This window comes from Melitaea cinxia, chromosome 9 (assembly GCF_905220565.1).
Source record: "Melitaea cinxia chromosome 9, ilMelCinx1.1, whole genome shotgun sequence".
Taxonomy (NCBI): Eukaryota; Metazoa; Arthropoda; class Insecta; order Lepidoptera; family Nymphalidae; genus Melitaea; species Melitaea cinxia.
In genome coordinates, this window is record NC_059402.1 from 6,529,304 (window position 1) to 6,552,760 (window position 23,457).

General features: G+C 34.5%; 2 protein-coding genes across 2 annotated transcripts; both read right to left on the reverse strand.

Moving 5' to 3' along the window:
• Positions 1–1,523: 1,523 nt before the first annotated feature.
• LOC123656484 (cap-specific mRNA (nucleoside-2'-O-)-methyltransferase 1) lies at positions 1,524–16,074 on the reverse strand. Its single transcript, XM_045592161.1, has 14 exons — positions 15,857–16,074; positions 15,681–15,782; positions 14,907–15,433; positions 11,388–11,531; positions 10,818–11,091; positions 10,519–10,715; positions 10,232–10,415; positions 9,931–10,156; positions 7,327–7,441; positions 6,748–7,000; positions 4,913–5,013; positions 4,427–4,542; positions 3,833–4,071; positions 1,524–1,848 (listed from the first exon to the last, which is right to left on the reverse strand). Exons 1-14 carry the CDS (start codon positions 15,867–15,869, stop codon positions 1,610–1,612), a joined length of 2,730 nt encoding a protein of 909 aa, XP_045448117.1. The 5' UTR covers positions 15,870–16,074; the 3' UTR covers positions 1,524–1,609.
• A 2,290-nt stretch (positions 16,075–18,364) lies between these two features.
• On the reverse strand, positions 18,365–22,580 carry LOC123656299 (U6 small nuclear RNA (adenine-(43)-N(6))-methyltransferase). The gene is made up of 7 exons (XM_045592004.1): positions 22,396–22,580; positions 21,871–22,084; positions 21,647–21,787; positions 20,991–21,126; positions 20,716–20,832; positions 19,044–19,204; positions 18,365–18,968 (listed from the first exon to the last, which is right to left on the reverse strand). The coding sequence occupies exons 1-7, from the start codon at positions 22,498–22,500 to the stop codon at positions 18,433–18,435; spliced, it is 1,410 nt and encodes a 469-aa protein (XP_045447960.1). The 5' UTR covers positions 22,501–22,580; the 3' UTR covers positions 18,365–18,432.
• Between the last annotated feature and the right edge of the window lie 877 nt (positions 22,581–23,457).

Consider the following 23,457-nt stretch of genomic DNA (forward strand, 5'->3'; position numbering starts at 1 on the left):
TTGGCGCGGTCACAGCACTGGTTTGTGGTTATTACGCTGGCGGTTGCGGGTTCGATCCCCGCACAGAAATGTTAGCCGTGGTCTGGGTGTTTGTGCAGTCCTTGTCCTCCTCGTGCCTCGGAGAGCACGTTAAGCCGTCGGTCCTGGTTGTTATCATGTACACCTAATAGCGATCGTTACTCATAGTAGGGAATATATCCGCCTATTCTTCTCCTAGATGGGGAAGAGGCCTATACCCAGCAGTGGGATATTACAGGCTGAAGCTAGCTACATCTTTTCTGGTGCGGGTAGGCGTCTAAGCATCGGCGATTGCGGATTTGATTCCCGTTCAGGATGAATTGTATTTGAGCAAATATTTGTTTCCGGTCTGGATTTTAATCCTTGTGAGTCTCCCCACGGTGCTTCTGAGAGCACACGTGTCGTTCTCAGATGCTATTATGAGTTTGTAGCGACATCTATCTCATACCACCTATGAACGTACGAACCACATACGAACTAAAAACTGACGTATCCCACATCACGATATTAAAGTTATTCGAGCGATTGAACATAATTATATACAAGAACCCGACAACAACGGTAGGTCCGGTCCGGTAGCCCACCAGACAGAACACCCGTCTAGTCGGAGGATCCTCCCTTTTCAAGGGTGGATGAGGAACTTTACACCCTGTTCCCCACACCTTTACACTAATATATGTATATCAAAATTAAATATAATAATATTAAAGGTGTTAATAATATTAAAGGTGCTGTGTGGCTACGGCACCAAAGAATAAAGCCACCCCCTCTCTTCCCGTGGGTGTCGTAAGAGGCGACTAAGGGATAACAAGGTTCCACTACCACCTTGGAACTTAAGAAGCCGACCGATGGCGGGATAACCATCTAACCGCTGGCTTTGAAAGACACAGGCCGAAGACGGGCAGCAGCGTCTTAGGTGCAATCGACAAAGCCAGCCCTGCGGTCACCAACCCACCTGCCCAGCGTAGTGACTTTGGGCAACACACATGAGTTCATGCATTTTTGACGCGAACTTGTGGAGGGCCTATGTCCAGCAGTGGACTGCAATAGGCTGAAATGATGATGATGAAAGGTGTTCTGCGAACTGTTTGGTTCTAGCGCATAAAATAAGACACATAAATGTATGAAAAAGATCCTAAATTAATTTTAAATTAGGTACTATTTTAGGAGCACATTTGTATTAGTTCATCTACCTAAAAAGTCTTGTATTTTTATTTTGGCATATGTGCTTTTTGGTGTTTACGCCAATTTCACTCATTATAATGAAACAATTTTTTCGGATTTTATGGGCCTGCCGTGACCATAGTTGCTGTAAATTATCCGAAACGTCGGGCATCAAAAAAACATTATCATCCGCATTAACTTCCAAAAAAGGTGTTTCATTATAATTATATGTGCTGTTTAGCTGTAATTCCGTTTTTTGTTTAAAATATTTAGCTTTGTAATATTTAATAACTTTATAAATCAATAAATATTTGAGATAGGAATTTAATATAAAAAGATCGTTTCATTCGTTTAGTTTTTAATTCAAGAACATGGTGTATTTTTTTATGAAAATTATATGATAACTTTATGCTTCTGGGTTGTAAATTTAAATTTGAAGTCCTATATGTTCCTCTATATGTATTTTAGAAAGTGGTACATTTGGTAGACCTTCAAAAATGGCACTGGGCGACTCCCATGGCCACATAACCCGCTCCGAATACGCACTAATCATATCTAGTTGTGCTTTATCTGGAATGTAGTATTCACTTCGTGGTTTTCTGTCTGGACCGACGCAGTAATAGTATTTACATCCACTTTTTTTTGAAATTTGTGCTATCCACGGTTCTGAAACAAATTTAATAATTCAATGAGGCTGGATAATATTAGAGGCGCTATAATAATAATAATAAGTATCTTTATTTCACAAACTTAGCACTATATTACAATAATAATGTGGCAACAATATCAAAATTAGTGAGATTAGCATCTGTAGCCGAACTAGACAAAGCCTGTATTTCGGCAATCAGCGCCTTTCCCTTCGCGTATTTATTAGGTGCCATGCTTAGCACCTAATAAATAGATATATGAAGTTTATATTGCTATACTAGCTGTGCCTGCGACTACGTTCGCGTGAAATTTAAGAAAAAAATATATTTTTCAGTTCGCAGAAATATAAAAAAAAATTCTAAAATAATAGTATCCTTTTTTATTTATTTAGTTACTCCTCCCCCTTTAATCTTATACATTAATTGAATAAATATTTTTTAGGCTTAATTTTGTAAGATGGTAAATATATTAAATTATTTCTTGAATTGTTTAAATATGTATGTATGAGTTTGTGAGTGTGTGTGTTGTGTTGGGAGAGTGTTATGTCTGTTGGTCCACCAACCCGCATTGGAGCAGCGTGGTGGATTAAGCTCTGAGTCTTCTTCAACATTGGAAAAGAGGTCTAAAGCGGGATATTACAGCCTGAAGGATATGTTTGTTGGTAAGCTATGTACACTATATTTGTATATTTTTTTTTCGTAACTAACCGGTCACCCATCTAAAATGCGATATCGTTTCATTATCTTAACTTGCACTTTAAGTGCCAGGCGCAACATTATAAGTGGATCAATTTACAATAAACAAAACAAACGTACACTCGTTATGTTTACTTTGGTGGTTTTTATTCATCAATAATATACGTTTAATCGAAATTTCACATTTCAGCTACACATTCTATAAGAATTGAAAAATTGTTTTAAAGCGTTGTGATACCATTCCTTTGATTTAAATCTAGGTTAGGGTTCCGTGATTTCATTTTCACCAAAATAAGGCCACAGGACGCAGCTGGACCAGCCAAGACTGTGTACCTTGCAGACGCTGGTTTCAGACAGCATTGCATTGGCTGAATGCTTGGATATCCACAAACCATTATTCAATACGCTATCCAGTGTTACAGACAGACCGGTTCTTACATAAGGACGGTCGCAGAAGATTTACATCAGAGAGATGATCGTTACGTGTCGATTTCATAATGATATTAGTGTATATATCGTAAAAACTCTGTTTTTAGCTATATAGCTGTATGAATTCGATTGGTCGTTTTTACCGTGACATTATCGCGTTTTAATTGTAAAACTATTGAATTAGCATTGACAAACTTCTACTTAACCATTGTATATTTACCATCTTTTCAGCATAACTACATCATGAATTTGTCGTGGAATTGCTTTGAAAACATACCGAAAAACGAAGTTTAATCGCAACAGAATTTTTATGGAAGTACTGTCGATTCAGCGTGTAAAAATGGAACAAATACACGGTGTACCCACAGTGTACTTACGGTGACTCTAAAGAGTTTCCAATGTGCATACTATGTGGACTCAAGGAGGCGAGGGTAAGTACCATGTGTCATTTCGATTGTGCCATTTATCAGCGAGAGTTGTTGCCGGTTACTTTGATGAAGTCAATATTTAGCTTTACGATCGTTCGAATATAGTCAATATTTAGTAGTTAAATTGACAATTAATAGCACAATTTCGAATTAACTATTTTACAGATTTTTTGTTTTGTAAGAAAACTTCTCATTTTTTTTTTCTTTATTTTGCCTTTTAAAAACTTCTAAGTTTTTTTTTTGTTTTCATAAATGTTAAACCAATCTTAAATTATAACATAATAGTTTATCGCATAGAATCTTGAACAAATTGAAAAAAGGTAGGTGGCCAGTTAATGCGCCGCTGAGTGTATAAATCTTTAGTGTCTATACACTTTCAAGCAAGTCACAGTCAGTTTCAGCAAGTCACTTCAAAGTCAAAGATAAATTTCAATCAAGTATCAGACATACCTTTTATTTCTTTTATAAACAGAAGACTCCCTATTTCATAGAACATTTCGTTTCTTTGTCCTCGTTTTGGTACATCAACAGTCAAAGCCTTCTTTATCCTTTTCATGACTCTATACTCTAGGTTAGCTATCGCCGTTGAAAACGATTCCAGGTTGAAAAATCTTTTGCATCTTATAGGAAGAGCTTGAGCATCATCTGGTTTTTCTAACGCGTTGCAGAATAAAATACATTGATTGACCCTGAAAAATTTTAATGTTTTATTTACTCGCTGACCTGACAGACGTATTCCTGTATTGCGAATTCTCAAACGCGTGAAGTTTTAATAACTATACGTTTTCTGAAAGTTAATTTTTTTTAAACAATTTCCCAAACTTTAAACCAAATTAAAAAAGGAAGACCAAAAGTTACCTAAATCAGTCCGGCCATTCCGAGTTTTACGCTTAACATACCATTTAGTAATTCATTATTACAAATATATATAAATAAATTAGAAAATGAAAATTAGAAATACAATGGAATCAAGTTTATGATAAATAATTTATCCATTTCAATCGTTTTGTTTTAAGATTTATTAAATGTGACAATGTAAATTACCGTTCAGTCAATGGCATGTCTGATATATCAATACCACCAAGTACCATAGCGTCTATAACATGAAGTGCCTTGCTGCGGATCTGTTTACCTCCCTCTCCGCGATACTCTCTTGCGATCTAAGAAAAATAACTTTCAATATTAATGTCAAATAATCTAAGAGCAAATATTATATCATATTATGCATTTATTGAGGCGAGACACAGCAGGAACTATTCCGCTCATAATCTGCAAAAGCCTGTCTGGGAAGTATCTCAACCTAGTAGAAGATCACAGCTAAAAATACTGATCTTAAGCAGTGATGTTTTCTGGGTTAGAGTAAGGTGACCAGAGCTCCTGGGGAGGGTCAGGGGTAAGGTCGGCAACGCGTTTACCACGCTTCTGGTGTTGCATCTATAATATTTTGCTAATCGTTTACCATCAGGTGAGTCGAACACTTATTTACCGAGCTAGTTGTATAAAAAAAACGATCCAATATTTAAATATTACCTCTCCATAAAGTAGAGTATTTGCCGGCAGTGTAATATGTAGGTCAGCAACAATTCTCCAATTTGTGCCCTCTAATTGATATACTTGTTTACCTCCACAAGCTGAAAACAAAAAACAAAATTTTTAAAATTTAAAAATATTAAGTATTTTTTGTATTTCAGATTTTAATAATTGCATATACATAACTATAAAAGGAGATAATTTTTAAAAGTGTTCATCTTAAAATTAAAATTCTAGATACATACTCCAATTTCTAAATCTTTCTACTGAGAATTGAAAGCAATTAAATTTCCTTCAAACAAAGTTAAATATAATGAAAATTTCTTTAAAATATTTTAACATAATAATACATTTTTTATTTACAAAAATAGCCAATTACAAATTTCAAATATTGTCATAGGTGGAATTTTGAAAAAGTGAATTGGATTATTTTCGAAATTATCTCGTGAAATATTAATGTTATAGCTTATATATCCATATTTAAATATTTTTTTAGCTAAGCGCACACTAAATGAATGAATGAAATTACTTCTGTCAAACACTACTGAATGGTTTGCAATGAAACTAATGGAGTTATTATCTGACTATGGCAAAACTAAATAGAGGGTTATAATTTTAGCAGTCTATGTATGTACGTATGTATGCATGTATGTATGTATGCATGTATGTATGTATGTATGCATGTATGTATGCATTTATGTATGCATGTATGTATGTATGTATGCATGTATGTATGTTCATATCTACCAACCTCCTTGTCATATAGACAAATTACGTATCATAAGTCTTAATCTTAATTGTCCGCTGGTTATAGACTATATGGTGTCACATTACATTGAATGTGACGCCCTCTATAGGACATAAAGTGACGTACTAATTTTTTTTCTCATAGTCGGGTTTTAGTTTTTAACTTTTATCTTCGTATTATTTATTTTTGTGTTATCCACACATTAGGGAATTCTAAACATTTTTTTAAATATCATATCAAAAATGGACCGTTTCAGCGGGGATAAAGAGAGTTAGAGATGCAGGTTTAATCCCCGCTGGAACGGTCGATTTTTGATATGATATTAAAAAAAAAGTTTAACTTTTATCTTGGTTTAAAAGTTAGAAAGGAGGACACAAATAATTTGTGTTATATAAAGAATATATAACACAAATTATTTATGAATAAAATAAAACAAAGCGCTCTTACGATGATTTTAGAGATATGTTATAAGAAATGAAATAAGTGAACTAAAGTGGAGGAAGAAGCTTTCAAAATTGTATAAAAGACACATTAACCAAAAACAACAGTGTTGCTTTTGTTAGTAGACTTGCAATTAGTAGGGAGTTCTTAGTTTTAGAAATAATTATATGTATTTTAATTTAAACTAGTGGTCGCCCAGTGGTCGAAATTCAACCATAATTAATTTAAATTATAAGTTTGAACATTATTAAGGTTCTGTTGTCAAAACTATATTTCTATAATAATAAACAAAAGAGTATATATGCGTGTGTGTGTATGTGTCAAATAACTACCATGGTATGTAATGTTTTTTTTTTTTTTTTTTAATTAATTTAATGTATTTTGTAATTTAAGAAAATATTAACATTCTGCAGTCCTTCTGTACATAAACTATAAATGTGCGAATTTTTACACTTCTCCGTCCGCGCAAATTTTGGTAAAAAAGGGCAAAAGTGTTTGCTTCACGTATTAATATATATGATAGAAAATGCCAATTAACAAAAAAAAAATATATTTGTAATTAGTCGTGTTATTATTTCGACTCGTAGTTAAAAACCGCGTGGCACGCCTATAACAATATAACTTCCTAAAATAACGAACATTTTACCTATAAAAATCCTTAAGTCTGGACTGTTTTTACCACTACTCAAAAAAGTAAAATGCCAATCATACACATTAGCAAACATTGTTCTTAAATCAGCAGGTTTTTCTAAATACTTCGCAGGTTTATTGAGGTGACTGTTTTTAAAGGAATATGCGCTCGGAACGCCTCCCTTTGTGCTCTTTGATATGTTTAAGATGTTTGTTAAGGTGTCGTCGGGACTGCGACGCTCTGGTTTTGTACGTACTTTGTCTGGTAACTGAAAAAAAAAAAATCTTTAACTCCTTTTGTCTTTGGCACAACATTACATCTTCCATTACACTTATTCCCATACTATGGAATAATCTGTCATAACTCTCTTTTCCTTGATCTTTATGTAGGCTAATTATGATCTAGAATAATATAAATTTAAATTTTTTTTTTGTCCAATTTATTATTTGATACTAAAAATTTAATCATCCTGCAATGTATATAATCAATCGAGTGAAAATACGAATGTTATTAATTGTTTAAATATAAATATATTTGCAAGTAGACAGTTATACATCTGAAACAGCTATATTATAATATTTTTATGGTTCTTACTTTCCATAGCTTCAAACATTGTTCTTTCATGTCAGCTTGATTCTCATCAATTAATGTTTTGTCTTTACTAAATTCAGCTATCTTCAAAAGATTTTTTATTTGTTTTTCGCCAATTCTAAAAACGAAACAAAAATACGCATTAACAAACTTTATACGAATAAATAACCAATTGATCTTTTCACTGACATGGACACGTATAGTTTTTAAAATTTTTTTACGTTAAATTTTTTAAAGATTAATGCATACATACATACATACAATCACGCCTCTTTCCCGTAGGGGTAGGCAGAGACCACTTCTTTCCACTTGCTACGATCCTTACATAGTTCTTTCGCTTCGTCCACTTTCATTATTCCCTTCATACATGCTCTTCGGTTTTACTCTTGACCTGGCCTTTTTTGGTCTCAGAACGTCCGCCTAAGGGGTAGACCCTTGCAACCCTTCCATCCACACTTGCCATATACACTTTGTTCGCGGGATTTAGAAAGGGAATGGGATGTACGGATCAGGTCTTTTCTTTGCGGTGCATAGCCGAAAAGTGTTTGGCAAAAAACAAAAAAGTCTATTACGCGTTCGTGGATTTGGAAAAGACCTATGATAGAGTGATGAGCAATGAATTGTGGTTAGCATTGTCTGTGAACTGTGTGAGCAGTGTCCTCATACGAGCATTGCAATCTCTTTATATGTAAGATTGTAGTGGACAAAGCAGTAGCTGAGGGCCAAGCCGACGGCCCTTCTCGGGGCCAACCCAACGGCCCTTCTCAGGGCCAAGCCGAGTCCGACCGTCGTCTGGACGAGCCGAACGTCGAGTCTGACCTCGACATGGACATTGTTGGAAAAAGTCCTTCTCAGGGCCGTACTGAGGGAAGGAAGAGATCTCCGTTTTTTTTTGTGGGTTCAGACACGGAGACGGAGGAGACGGCGGTCTCCAAAATAACCACTGCAAGGCGTGGGAGGCCGTTGGGCTCGAAGGCGGGTTCGAGTATGAGGGCAAAATTTTTAAAATCTACCCCAGTGCCTATTGCGGACGAACTGGATGCCGTACTCCGTGGCAGGCAGTACAGGCCCGGGAGCGTCACTGACGGGAGTACAGAAGAGATCGAGTCCAACTTCCTCGCCGGAGTTTCTGATACCAGCGTGCTAAATGCGCAGGAACTTCGGCCGCGCGCGGGCGAGGGCCTCGCCTGCATCTTGGAGGTTGCCAAGAAGTCTGGCACTCTCAAAGGACAGTTTGTGGCCCGGCTGAAGAGGTCCGCCTCGGCCCTCACCGAGCTTGACGCGCTGGCGAACCGTAGTGAAGCCGAAGAAACGAGGCGGCTGAGGGCGGAGAAGCACCGCCTCAAGCTGGAGGTTTAGGCGATCAAAGCCGAGGTGAAGGCGCTGAGGCGCGGCTTCACCGACGCCGAGTCGCAGGCGGCTGCGGCCACTAGCGCCGCTGCCACCGCTGCCGCTACTGGAGTGCGAACGACATCTGCACCCTCGCTGGGGATGGTGGTCGAGGAGCTAAAGCGGTCCTTGACCACTACGCTGGGCGACATGCTCGACGTCCGGCTAGCGGGGATCGAGGACCGGCTGCTGCCAGGCCCAACGTCGCGCCCTCCACCGAGGGCAAAGGTGGTGGCTTCCGCACTACCTAAGCCGTCACCTACACCTCGAGGTCCCGAGGTGACAGCCGCCCCACGATTGGCCCGTCCACTGCTGCCCAAGAGAAATCCTGGACCGCAGTAGTAAAAAAAGGGAAGGGAAAGTCTTCCACCCCTACCCCTGCGACTTATACCAAGACAGCCGTCATGCTGATCGCGGCGTCGTCTGCAAAGCAGTCCGCCAAGCCAACCGCCACGACGTCTGGAAAGCCGCGAAGGCTACTTCCAAACCTTCGCGGGTTTCAGCTGACGATACCTGAAAGTAATCGCCTTCTAAAAAAGCGACAGCACATGTTTGACGATGAAGGCTGTCAACCTGATTAGCTGTAACACACTAAAGGGCTGAAATTCAATGGGAGTTGCATCCTGAACAAGATGGAGCGACACCGTATCTGTTCATGGCCTACCAGCCGATTGCACAATGAAAAAAAAACGTTAGATGTACATTACCCACATGACTTGTCTCAAGAATTTAAATATGAGCTATTTTATAACAAATTTACTACCTTCGAACTTCAAATGCATGACAATCTAAATAAAAATAGTGACCTTTATTGTTTGACTTTATCGAAAATAAAACATAAAACGTATGCAACGTAGTCTCTTTTATATATCTATGGATTTAAATATATGCAGGTAAACTTCGCTTTAGCCAATTCAACAAACTACTTGTCAAGTTTTTGTCTTTAACAACCTGGTAATAACACAAGGGACTTACGCCGTGTTGCACGAAACAAAATTAAAATTTAAGTAGAGATTAAACTAATTTAATCACAAGAATTTCATACAATTCTTGCGATTAAATTAGTTTAATCACTACTTAAATATTAATTTCTTTTCGTGCAACTCGGCGTTAATAGGGTAATTCAAACGCTGGCAAAAAATGCATGAGTAGTTTAACATAATTTTTTACACTATATAGTTAGTTTTTAAAATACTAAAGGATAATTTATTTACGTACATACAATTGCTCTTGTATATATACTCATAAAAGCCGCTGTCTTCTTGAATGACTGACAAGGGCACCAACTCGACCACATCGTCATCTCCTGTTCGGTTGTTCCATAACATTGAATTAACAGAAAACAGATGTTTTTCTGCGGCTTCTGTTCCAAGTTTTTTCCACTTACAAATTAGATATCGCTCAGAATTTGCTGGCCTTGATGTAACTGGTTTATGTATACAAACTGAAAATGGTTAAGTATAATTAAATTTACATGCATTAAAATTAGCCTTAATTACACCATATATAATTTACCTACCTTCTTCGAAACATCTGTACATAATGTAAACAATTCCAACGCTGAAGTGAGTAAAAACATCAAAAAGTTTAACAACAAAATGACCACCAGTTCTTACAAGCATTAAGGCAGCAAGACACTGACATAAATAAAGTTGTTTCGATAATATTTCCTGAATGTTCTCCTGGCCCTCGACTGAAAATCCCTACAAAAGTTTTAGTTTTAGTTCAAGTCAAGTATGTTTGGAGAATAATCTCTAATAATAATAAAATAATAAAAATATTACAAGCAACATCAGTGTAACTTACTCCATCCGCCATTAAAAAGTGAACGCCTATGTCCTCTGTGTGCTTCAAAACATGGTCTTTTAAGGACGACAAATTAGCTGGATCAAAAATGTTGCCATCATCATTTACGCCATAATATGGATTGAAAGTTTCTGGAGTACCGGCATAAAAATCGCTTAACTTAAAATCTTTTGAACTTTTTAGTGTAAACCCAAAACCTACAGATCAAAATATAATATATATTTAAAATTAAATGAAATTAGACATAGTTAGAATTTCTAACATACATTTCGAAACGTCAAATTTTTATCGTAAAGTACCTTTTGCTCTCCAGCCTTTCCTGTAGAAAACATATTCTGAGAAGCCTCCAGGGCCGGCACAAACATCTGCAAAATACAACAAATCTCTTTTGTCGACTGCTGGTTCGCCATTCTGTTTCTTGGGACTGGTAAACATGAAGTCCAAAATTGCATCCATATTAGCCATTTTTACTGCTGCACGGTTTAAAAATATTACAGAGCCTATTGTCTCATATGGATTGCTACGAGATCTAGCAGTTCTCATATCTTCTCCATCCAAGTTATCAAATATTGTCTGAAATTTATTTTTCATTTTATATAAAACAAATAAATTATCATTTTAAGAAAGATATGTGTACTTTGAAAAAACGGTTAAAAAATTGCACTACCCATGGTAAAATTTAATTTAATTTTCTAAAATTAATATCACTGCAGATATGTGTAGTTTATTTGACTTTTATCTCTACTATTTTTCCAAATATGAACTTTACTTAGATTTGATATTTATTTATTACAAAACACAGTATTTATACAAAATAATGTAGTTTAGAAAATTTATTTTTACCAAAATTGTAGATACTTTGCACTTACTTTAGAATTTACTATTCCTTTTAATATTTGGGGATCAACAAAGTCAGTCTCATCATCAATGGTTAATTTTTTAGGACCTTTTTTTAACCACTTCTCTAAATCATCACCATCAAGAGTATCTTCTGGAGGATGAGGCATCCATACCTAAAAGAGAAAATTTAAAAAAGGTAAAAACGGAACCCTATTACTGAGACTTCGCTGTCTGTCTGTCACCAGGCTGTATCTCAAGAACGGCGATAGCTAGACAGTTGTAATTTTCACAAATTATGTGTTTCTGTTGCCACTATAACATCAAATACTAAAAACAAAATAAAATAAATATTTAAGGGCGTATTCCATACAACTAACGCGATTTTTTTTCCCATTTTTGCTCGATATCAATAATGGCAACTGGTAAACACTACTCAGTAGTATTTTTACTTTAATAATCTTATATATAAAAATGAATCGCAAAATGTGTTCGTAAGCGTATAACTCAACAACGCCTGGACCAATTTTACCAATTCTTTTTTTTAAATGTTCGTTTAAGAGCCATTTCACAAAAATCGGTAACAATCCGCGAAATTGTAATATTTTGACGTCGTTAATCTCAGTGTTGGATGCAATAATGTAATTTATATTCTTGAAATATAATAGAGCAACCTTTGTTGTAGTCCATAGTCAGATCAGAATTTTGATTTATATTATGTGTATAAAATTATTAACCTTTTCATCAGCCTCCTCCCTGGGTAAACGGTCGCAATGTATACTTTGAAGTCCTACTTTTCAATAACCTCTACGTTGAAACCATTTTTAAAAAAATATCATAATATGTGGAATATAATTTTGTTGTCCACTATCATAGATTTTTATTCCATTTGTATCTCTATTAAACGATAAAAAAAATTTAAAGTTACGAATATTTTCCAAATAAGTACAATTTTAAAAGCGATATTTGTCTTAGAAAACTAAGAAATTTTAACGAACTATCTTCATCAAAGTAAACTTACATCATTAAGGAATACAAAAAAAATAATTAAAAGATGTAATTATTTTTAATACATTTTATATTAAATAATAAAAAGATAGTATATATTGCCACGCATCAAGCCCGGTAAATCAGTCGAGCGCTAGCGCTCTTAGAGGTAAGGTCCACGCCAAATTCTGCGCAGCCGTCTCTTTCGCTCACAAGCGCCAAGCGCCTGTTGTTATAGCGGATAAAACGCATTTGATACTTTCATAATAAAATAAACATATTACGAAAATGACTGTAAAATAATATAATGATAATTTCTGTAAACAAATGTATAATTTAATTTTCTTTTCTCACACTATCAATACAAATAGGCATTTCAATCTGTTTGTCTTGTTATTTGTTAATTAATATGTTTGTCGGTGTCGATGTCATTAAATGCTTTTTTATTCATATCGTAAATATTAGATTCATTCGTAAACCGAAAAAACTAAATCAATTTAAAAAAATTGTTTCATAAAATTGATTTTTTTAATTTTATTTTAAATTTATTGACTGTTGTTATATAACATACTTGAAATTTTTAACAAATTAATTATGTAAAAAACATTTTATACCATAGTTATAATTTTTATTATACATCAGAAAATGATCACGATGGTCTTTTGGTTGTCACACTATACGTACTAGCACAAAGATCGCGCGGCTCGTACGACTCGCGCGATGCGACCAAATTTACCTAAACTTGCAGAGCGTAAAATTGTGAAATGGCTCTTAAGTCCAAGGATGGCTTTACGGCGAGAAAAATATAAATAATTTCCGTGAAAACCCTAAACAGCCCTCTTCTTTTTCCCATACAAACGTTTTGTAACAAAAATGTAGAGTCAATTTAAACTTTATCGCTTTTTTATATAATATATTAGGGCGTAAAATGTACGTAAGTTATTAATGATTAAATTGCTCTTATTCGTAGACTGCATTTTAATTTAATTTACATACAGTAAAAACGGTTGTGGGTGTCGTAAGAGGCCACTAAGGGATAACACAGTTCCACTACCACATTGGCCAACTTAAAAAGCCGACCGATGGCGGGATAACCATCCAACTACTGACAATGAAATATACAGGCCGTAGACGGGCAGCAACGTGTTCGGTGCGACAAAGCCAGCCCTGCGGTCACCAACCCGCCTGCCCAGCGTGGTGACTATGGGTAACACACATAAGTGCACACCATTTTTGGCGTGAACTTGTGGAGGCCTATGTCTAGCAGTGGACTGTGATAGGCTGAAATTATGATGATGATTTTTTAAGCATTTGTAGTTTGGTCCAACTTGGGAGATAGGGTAGTTTTTATCTTAATTGGACCCAGTAGATGACACCGCTATTGGTATGTAACTCTGAAACTACTTAACCAATTTTTATCAAATTTTGTAAGCATCTGTAATTTTGTCTGACTTGGAAGATATGGTAGTTTTTATTTCAATTGGACCCGTTAGGTGGCGCTGCTATCGGTATGTAAGCTATCAAATTTGGTAGCTTCCTTGCTTTGGGTTCTTTTCCGGGCAGGACAACGTCTGCCGGGTCCGCTAGTAGATAATAAAATTAAAATAAAATCAATATTCAAGGCTAATTAAGGCGGAATTAGATAGTGTGCGTGTCAGTGATCCCCCCGCAAAAAATGACAGACAGTTATGTATCGGTAAAAAACGCTATGGCGACTGCCCTCCGTGTTGTTCTTTGGCTTGATACTTTGTAATAAATTAATTTCAATCTGTTATTTTTGATTTCATCGTCCTTTTATTTGATTTATAGTTTTTTTTTTTTAGTTTGTTGCGTTAAGAATTTAATTTCTCTCTAGTTTATTTTTTTAACATGCGACAACATAGTCAATGGTACGGAAAGCTTCGTTCATGAGTCCAACTCACACTTGGCCAATTTTTTATATTATATCAAGGATTACGTTTTGAGAAAAAATAGTATTATTCTTTGAAAAATACATTATTCGGCAATTTACATAGCCGGTGAATAATTTATGGGGGCTTAAATTTTTGTTATTTCTGACTCTACCTTAACTCCGGTGCTGCAGGAAGTGCACTCATGCTCCGTTCCACGACTTTCACACGTTATTTTCGAATAAATGTACGTAAAAACGATCTCTACTGCAATATCAACATACATATGATACGAATTGACCTTTAACGACTGACAAATAGACACTTTTAAACAAAATAACGTGTCAGACATAATATTCTAATAAAATTAGTAACATTACGTGCTAGAATATAGGTATGGAAATTCGAAAAATACCCAAAACCGAATCGGAACACCCCACTGTCCACATGGTCTTGGTCTGCCCTACCCCTTGAGTGTTTTTTAAGCTGAAGGCGCGGAGGGAATACCTCACCCTCCCCCCCTTCAACCCCTCTCCCCCCAACCCCATAAATTAGTCACCGGTTTTGTACCCATTATTCTATGAAAATTATAATATTCTATTAAAAATATCCTATTTTTTTTCTTTTCTCAAAACTTAATCGTTGATAACATCTAACAATATGTAGCAAACTTACCACTTCCTCTGTGGCCAAAGGTAGTGTATCATCTGAGGACCACTTAAAGTCTTGAGGTACATCACCCACAACAGAAGGTTTTAAGCCCAAACCTCTTCTTCCTTTTTGAGTAGAAGCTTGTACCGGTTCTACCCTACCATGTTCAAATTTACCTAATCCTCTTCCAGGCTTATGACCCATGTTGGTCATCAACTTCTTAGATATCTCAGAATACCCGCTTGTGTATGAATCAACATCTTTATTCATATTAAGTGGTTTGTTGTAAAAAGTATTATCATTGGACATTTGAAAGCTTGCCCGACCAGTTCCTTCTTCTCCATCATTATCCTTAAATCCTGGTCGATACTCATCATATTGTTCATTTGGTGATGAACAATTTTCACTTAAACTACTTCTGCTTAATCTATTTTCTCTTTCAAAGTTATTTTCTGTATAGCTTAGTCTAATTTTACTGGGTCTATGACCTTCACTTGCACAACCTTCTGTATATTGTGTTTCAGGTGCCTCTTCATCAGATTCTTGAAGGACTAAAAATTACACAGTAAAATTATTTTTCTTTGGTTAAAAAGCAAGTTTTATTACTAGTCTTAGGATTTTATTGATTAGTTCAAAAGTACTACAATTTGAAAGATAATACTAACATGTATACATGATACTGTTGTATTCAGTTAATTTTATCTACCCAGTCTACTTGAATATGACATTAAATTATGTAAAATATGTTCCTAATCAAATATATTGCGTCAATGATAATTTTTAAACAGAAACACAAACCTGAACCGTGAGAGGTTGTTGATGAGGCACCGTACGTGTCCGCTCGTGGCCGTTTACTTGGCACAGGACTTTCATCACTACTCGAATCATCGTCTGATGAATCTATAAATTTAAACAATATTACTTTATGAAATACCTACACTTTTATCAAAATAAATTTATAGTTGCAAAGTTACCCAAATAATTCATTTTCGTTACTATGTTCAAAAAATATATACAAAAACAAATTATTTAAACATATGACAAAAAATATTTAACGAAACTTTCTTTCTAACTGCACTTATTATTATCTAATTATCTAGTAACTTGTTTGTCTTTTTATCACAATAAATTCGTATAGTATTTACGATAAGTACAAAAAAATATTAAAATTAAAAAAAACTACATTGCTATACACAATGTTGCCAATGTTAAATTTCATATTTAATTCATGTCAAATGTCAAATTGCGTTCAATTCTGAATTCATGGACATAATGCGTTTTTACTTGACGCTTTTTTCGTCGACCTACGTTGTGTTATACCGCATAACTTTCTACTGGATGTACCGATTTTGATAATTCTTTTTTTGTTGGAAAGGGGATATCCTTAGTTTGGTACCATGATAAGGAAACCAGGATCTGATGATGGGATCCCAGAGAAATCGAGGGAAACTCTCGAAAATCCGCATAACTTTTTACTGGGTGTACCGATTTTGATAATTTTTAATTTAATCGAAAGCTGGTGTTTATCATGTGGTCACATTTCGACAATTTTTTTTTAATCGAAAGGTGGTGTGTGTCAATTGGTCCCATTTAAATTTATTTGAGATCTAACAACTACTTTTCGAGTTATATCTAATAATGCGTTTTTACTTGACGCTTTTTTCGTCGACCTACGTTGTATTATACCGCATAACTTTCTACTGGATGTACCGATTTTGATAATTCTTCTTTTGTTGGAAAGGGGATATCCCTAGTTTGGTACCATGATAAGGAAACCAGGATCTGATGATGCGATCCCAAAGAAATCGAGGGAAACTTGAAAATCCGCAATAACTTTTTACTGGGTGTACAGTTGTTTATCATGTGGTCACATTTAAATTTTATCGAGATCTGATAACAACTTTTTGATGTGTGATATGATGTGTTATTGCGCTACATAATTGGTAAATGTGGTGTTCTTTGCCGAGTATCTATGATAATATCAATATAATGAATATTTTTTGCCAAAACCCTCTATTTGGACACCGGGCCAAATATAATACTTTTTACAAGTTTGTCCATTTTGCGGAAACCTTTGTAACTTCGGTATTTTCTACCTTAAGAACACCTGATTTAGGGATAACATACATAAAAAAAAAAAAAAATACAGTCGAATTGAGAACCTCCTCCTTTTTTGGAAGTCGGTTAAAAATTGAGTTTCGACCATAATCTATATTTTTTTATGTTAAGCTAAATTACAAAAAACTTGCAGAGACTAAATTATAGTGTCAAAATTCTTTTAACATTTTATTAATATTTAATTTTAGCGTCATCTATAATAGATTGCAATGCAATACTATTAATATAATATATATTATATATAATTAATACCTTTGTAGTTTTTATAGTACATGCTATGATGCTAGGTGGCTCTACCTACCCAAAAACAAACATTAATTTTTTTATTTTAATTAAAAGAAATTCAATATATCACGGACTCACGGTAGTTTCCGTAAACAGTTCAAATCAGAATTTCCTATTTATTTTTTAATTTACCATAAAATATGTGAAATGTAAGAAATTAGAAAACTTAAAGAAAAATTACTTGAAACACGCGGTTGTCCCAGGCGGCCGCACCCGACGTTGCTTAACTTCGGTAATCGGACAAGAACAGGTGTATTCAACCTGGGTCTGGCGGATTAGTTTAATATCGCAACGATCAATTAATTAAAAAGTAAATTCAAGCTAACAATTGCAGGCAAAGGAAGAAATATTACGAAACAATATTAAACAATAAATAAACCTTAGATTAGACATTACCAAGATTTGTTGCAAGCCAATTCTCTAACCCTACTCTTATAAGAATTAGTAAGCACCAGATTGTTTTAAAAAGTATATTATTTATGAAAGTTGCACGTAGAATGAATGCGTTGTCGCCATACTTGGTTTTGGTTTTGGGTATATGGTACGACTCCTTCGATCGAGCACTTATACGTGGACATTTTGTCACTGTTAAGTAAGAGAAAAGCAATCAATATAATTATTTTATATAAAAACACTGATCCCTTTCCAGTCGGCGAACATATAAGGGTCGAATAGGATGAGCAGTCAATTCAGTTTTTAAAATTTAGTATTTTAAAGGAATAATAATTTTTTTTTGCTTAATATCTCAATGGCACTCAAATGACACTTTACTGGCTTTAGCCACTCTTGTAAGTTATCGATTATTGGGATATCTTCTTTATATATAGCATAAACAATGGATCTTTTTCCATCTTTTAAGATGAAAATTTTCATCTGAAGAAAACTACGTAGCTTTGCTCTTACCCCCTCCCCCCGTTACGTAGCTCAGCGTAGCATTCAAAGTTATCCTTCCCCCCTTCGACCAGGCTACGTGGTTTATGGATGCTAGATGTTTGAACCTCAGATATGTTATAAAAATAATTTAATCAAAGTTGAATTTTTTATTTAAAATTTTAAATGAGATAAATAAAACGAAAGACTGATATTGAGTTATATATTAAACCTGTTTGTTCATTAAGCAGTTTTGCTTATAAAATTAAAAATACATTTACTTCCAGTTATTTTTAATATACTGCATTATTTGATGTAATCCTTCCTTTCCGGCACTACCACTTACATATTCCATTTCAATATTTGGATGATTTTCTTTTATATAAAGTTTCATAAAACCTTGGACAACTGATTCTTGTTCAGCCTTAAATAATTGCTTTGCTATCTTTTCTTCTTCAGTTTCATTGTTTTCCGAATGATGATCATGTTCATTAGACAAAACTTCTGAAGGATTTAATCCTTCTGATATATGATTTTCAGAATCAAGTTTAATCTGTTTAGCTTGGGTTTCTAAAGACTGTTTAAGAAGTCTTCTTTTTCGACGTTGATTCGACCAAGTGTTCTCATGTGCAATAACACTAAGGTTTACTTCATTTTTTCTTTTACTAATTATTTTAAAAATAATTTTTAAATTTTGTAGTATTGCTTTTACTTTTTCGAAGTAATCAGTTACATTATTTTTTTCAACAGGTAGTTCTGGTAAACTAAATTTAATTGGTACATTTTTCTTTCGAGATTTATGTTTTGCTGCAACTGAAAAGCCAAAGAAAAAATATTTTAATCCTTTCCTTTTTTTGCTTACACTTTCTTAGATGTTATGAAACTTACCCAACTCAGACAATTTAACATCTCCATATGTCCAAGCTAAGCCCCATCGCGTCACACGACCCTGACAAAATTCAGTGGTAGTATGCTCAATATCTTCTGCTTTGAGATCTAGAACTAGCTCCTTCAAGTTATATTTGTGACCAACCATAGTAGTAAATATTCTGAAATAATTAAAACATTACTCAGTTATTTATTCAAGCAATTATAATTCATATAGGTACATATCTATATAGATAAAATGATTGTTGCTAAGCGCATAACTCCAGAATGGCTCGACAAATTCGGCTGATTTATTTTTTGTCCTTAAGGCGCACGGAAGGTATTAAAATACAAAAAAAAAAAAAACAAAATTACTATAAATTGTGTGTATAAATTGTGTAAAAGTGCTGTGTGGCTACGGCACTAAAGAATTTAGCCACCCCCTCTATTCCCGTGGGTGTCGTAAGAGACGACTAAGGGATAACAAGGTTCCACAACCATCTTGGAACTTAAGAAGCCGACCGATGGCGGGATAACCATCCAACTGCTGGCTTTGAAATACACAGGCCGAAGACGGGCAGCAGCGTCTTTGGTGCTACAAAGGCAGTACTGCGGTTACCAACCCGCCTGCCCAGCGTGGTGACTATGGGCAAAACACATGAGTTCACGTTATTTTTGACGTAAACTTGTGGAGGCCTATGTCCAGCAGTGGACTGTATAGGCTGTAATGATGAAATTTTTGACAGAACAAAGTCTGTTCGGGAAGTTAGTACATAAATATAAATGAATACCAGAAATTGAACTTTCCCACTTTTTACTTATAAAAACTAAAAACCAAATAATTTTTAACCAACTTCCAAAAAAGGAGGAGGTTCTAGATTCGACTATTTTTTTTTTTTTTTTTATGTAGGTATGTTACATCAGAACTTTTAACCGTGTGGACCGATTTCGACAATTTTTCTTTTTAATCGAAAGGTAGTGTGTGCCTATTGGTCCCGTTTAAATTTATTTGAGATCTAACAACTACTTTTCGAGTTATATCTAATAATGCGTTTTTACTTGACGCTTTTTTCGTCGACCTACATTGTATTACACCGCATAACTTTCTACTGGATGTACCGATTTTGATAATTCTTTTTTTGTTGGAAAGGGGATATCCCTAGTTTGATACCATGATAAGGAAACTAGGATCTGATGATGGGATCCCAGAGAAATCGAGGGAAACTCTAGAAAATTTGCAGTAACTTTCTACTGGATGTACCGATTTTGATAATTCTTTTTTTGTTGGAAAGGGGATATCCGTAGTTTGGTACCATGATAAAGAAACTAGGCACTGATGATAGGATCCCAGAGAAATCGAGGGAAACTCTCGAAAATCCGCAATAACTTTTTACTGGGTGTACCGATTTTGATAATTTTTAATTTAATCAAAAGCTGATGTTTATCATGTGGTCACATATAAATTTTATCGAGATCTGATAACTACTTTTTGAGTAATTTTTGATAACACATAGTTACTTGACTATTTTTTCATCGATCTACGTTGTATTACTCGTCGATGTAATTGAAGTCGGTTATTTTTTCATTTGCGCGCAAACACAATTATTTCATAAAAAAAGTGTCAAGAATTGGTTTTAGCATTGTTTGTTAAATAGTAGTATTGTATGTTAAATAGTAGTAAAAAATTACTTACAGAATTTTGTTTTTGTATATTTTACTTTCTTCTATAATTTTTCTACAAAATTGTAGTTCGCCGCCTTCAGTTATGAGCTCATGAGGGGATCCAGTGAAACCATTTTTTGGTATAGGTCTTTATTAAACAAAAAAAAAAGATTTTGTTTTTAAAATTACAGCCTAATGATAAAATTTGCATGTTACTGGCATGAATATGTATTAAGAGTATTAACATAAATAAACTTTAACTTTTCAAATATTTTGGATTTCTTATTTTACATAAAGATTTTTTACCTGGCTGGACTTCGAGATTCCAACAACTCTTCTATATTTGTATAAAATGGTGGATTGCACATACAAAAATCAAACATTTGCTGGCTATCATCCGAAAATACACATTCAAATATAGTTGTTGTGAAGTTCTTTTTCACTGCAATTATTATAATTTTTCTGCATGTCACTCTTTGTCACTGAAAAATTAAATACTCGCCAAACCTGATTGACAAAGCTGTTCACTTGTATGGTTTTAATAAACGCGTTTCAACTTGATTCCTAGCTCTTTTGTTGAATTATCCTGACATTTAAAACGGTAAATATTGTGCCTCTTTGTCTTACACTATGAAAATAAGTTAAAAGCTGACATTTAAAGATCATTATAATTATTTTTACCATTATATATATACATATGTATATATATATATATATATATATATATATATATATATATATATATATATATATATATACAGGCACAGTGGAGAAACACACAAGGACTGCACAAACACCCAGACCACAACAAACATCTATATGGCCAATACAAATGTCTATCGTGAGCGGGGATAGAACTCGTGACTGCTAGCGCAACAGCCAGTGCTGTAACTGTTACGCCAGCGCGAATTACTATACTAATGTTAAAACATTACATAACAAAAGAATAAAAACTTGCATACGTGTAACCAGATCCTGTAATTTGTTCCTCTTAATATTATCTGCTGCTTTCTGTAAGCTTTCATCATCTGTCTCCGTGCCAATCATTTGCCACTTGTTCTTTACTGCAGCTAATAAAGGATATATAGCACAGGCACCTGTCCCTGTTGTATATTATTGTTATTTATATATGAATAAAAATGTGAAATATTAGTAACATTGGTACCCTCGGTTGAGTATTACTTACCAATATCAAGACCCCTGACTGTATTATTTTTATTGACAACATTCAATAAATCCTCAATCCATAAAATGTAATTGAGCCTCAAAGGAAGTGTTGGAACCAGCCGATCCTCGGGAATATTAATATCAAGGTTGAAGTCTGACTTAAGCAAGGATTTGGTCAAAACTCTTAAAACGTGTGGATCTTTGAAGTCAATACTCACCTTGCCAGTGATGTCCTAAAACGTAAAAGAAACTAAGGGTTGGATTTAAATCATTTGGAACGAATTTAAGGGTGTGTTACGTTAGGGAATGAAATTATGTCGATGAATGGTCTAATTTTGAAGTTACATCTATGGGATTACATTTTTTTCCAGTTTTGGTCCATTACCTTGTATTGCGAGTGGTATCGGGGAGTTGAGGACGATACCCCCATCCTCCCTCACCCCTTTTCGCCCTTAAATTCATGCCAAACGAATTTAAATTTCACCGGAACTAAATTTAGGTTCACAAATGGTTCTAATAAATATAAGTAGCATAATTTACCTACCACTTTTGCTACGTTGGAAAACTCCTTATATGTTTTTGCCAGTTTCGAAAAATCAGGAGGAGTTCTGTAGATATTACGGGGATGCATATACTTATTTAATGCCATTATTAGTGCTCCAATTGATTAACTACTTAAAACTGCCAGGGGAAATCCAGAGGGTTACACCATAGATTACAGTCCGTCCGCTCTAAGAATACGTTTCTGATTCTGACACCTGTCAATTCATCATGACTAGTGATGTAAAATAAATAACATTATTAGTATTTAGTAACATTATGTATTGCATTTGTTATGCATACTAATTCAATTTAATTTATATGTGGTTATTTTTATAGGCATTATATTTCAATATATTCAATAAATATTCACAATGTAAATATTTTTTTAATGAATCAGTTAATTGAATTGAATCGTAATTTCTGAATTTAAACGAAGAGAAAAAATAGAAATGCTTTATTTATTGGAAAATGTATAATATGAAATACATAGCTTTAAGCCTTAATAAAGTTCTGAAATTAATTTCTTGTTTTATTTGCTTTGCCAATCACATCGCTTACTAAAATCTAAATCGACTAATGATTAAATTAGGTACAGTCATCGGCACCACCAGCACTACTCTATTAAGAATACCTAATTTAACAAAATAGGATGGCCTGGCAGGTGACTATAGGTACATAAAATCAGTTTATGTATTATATTAATTATACCTAATAAAATCCCAGATACAGTAAAACCTGTTTTAAATAGTTTTTAATCCAGTAAGTACTTATTGATCCTGTAAGTTTATCCGATGAGATAATATTTTATGAATACTCTATTAGAAAAGGACGCGCATCTACTCTTAGATACTGCACAGTCCAGTTTATGTATAGTTTCATGGTTTCACACCCCTGGGTCACACCAGGGGTGTGAAACTCTCATACAATATCGTAATTCAAAAATATTCATACAAACTAACGCCATCTTTTAAAGGAGGAGGGTGAGTTCGGGGTGATAGATTAATGTGCCAAAAATAGATGGCAGTAGCGGCAGTAGAGTCTAGAATTTTTGCAAATATAATTA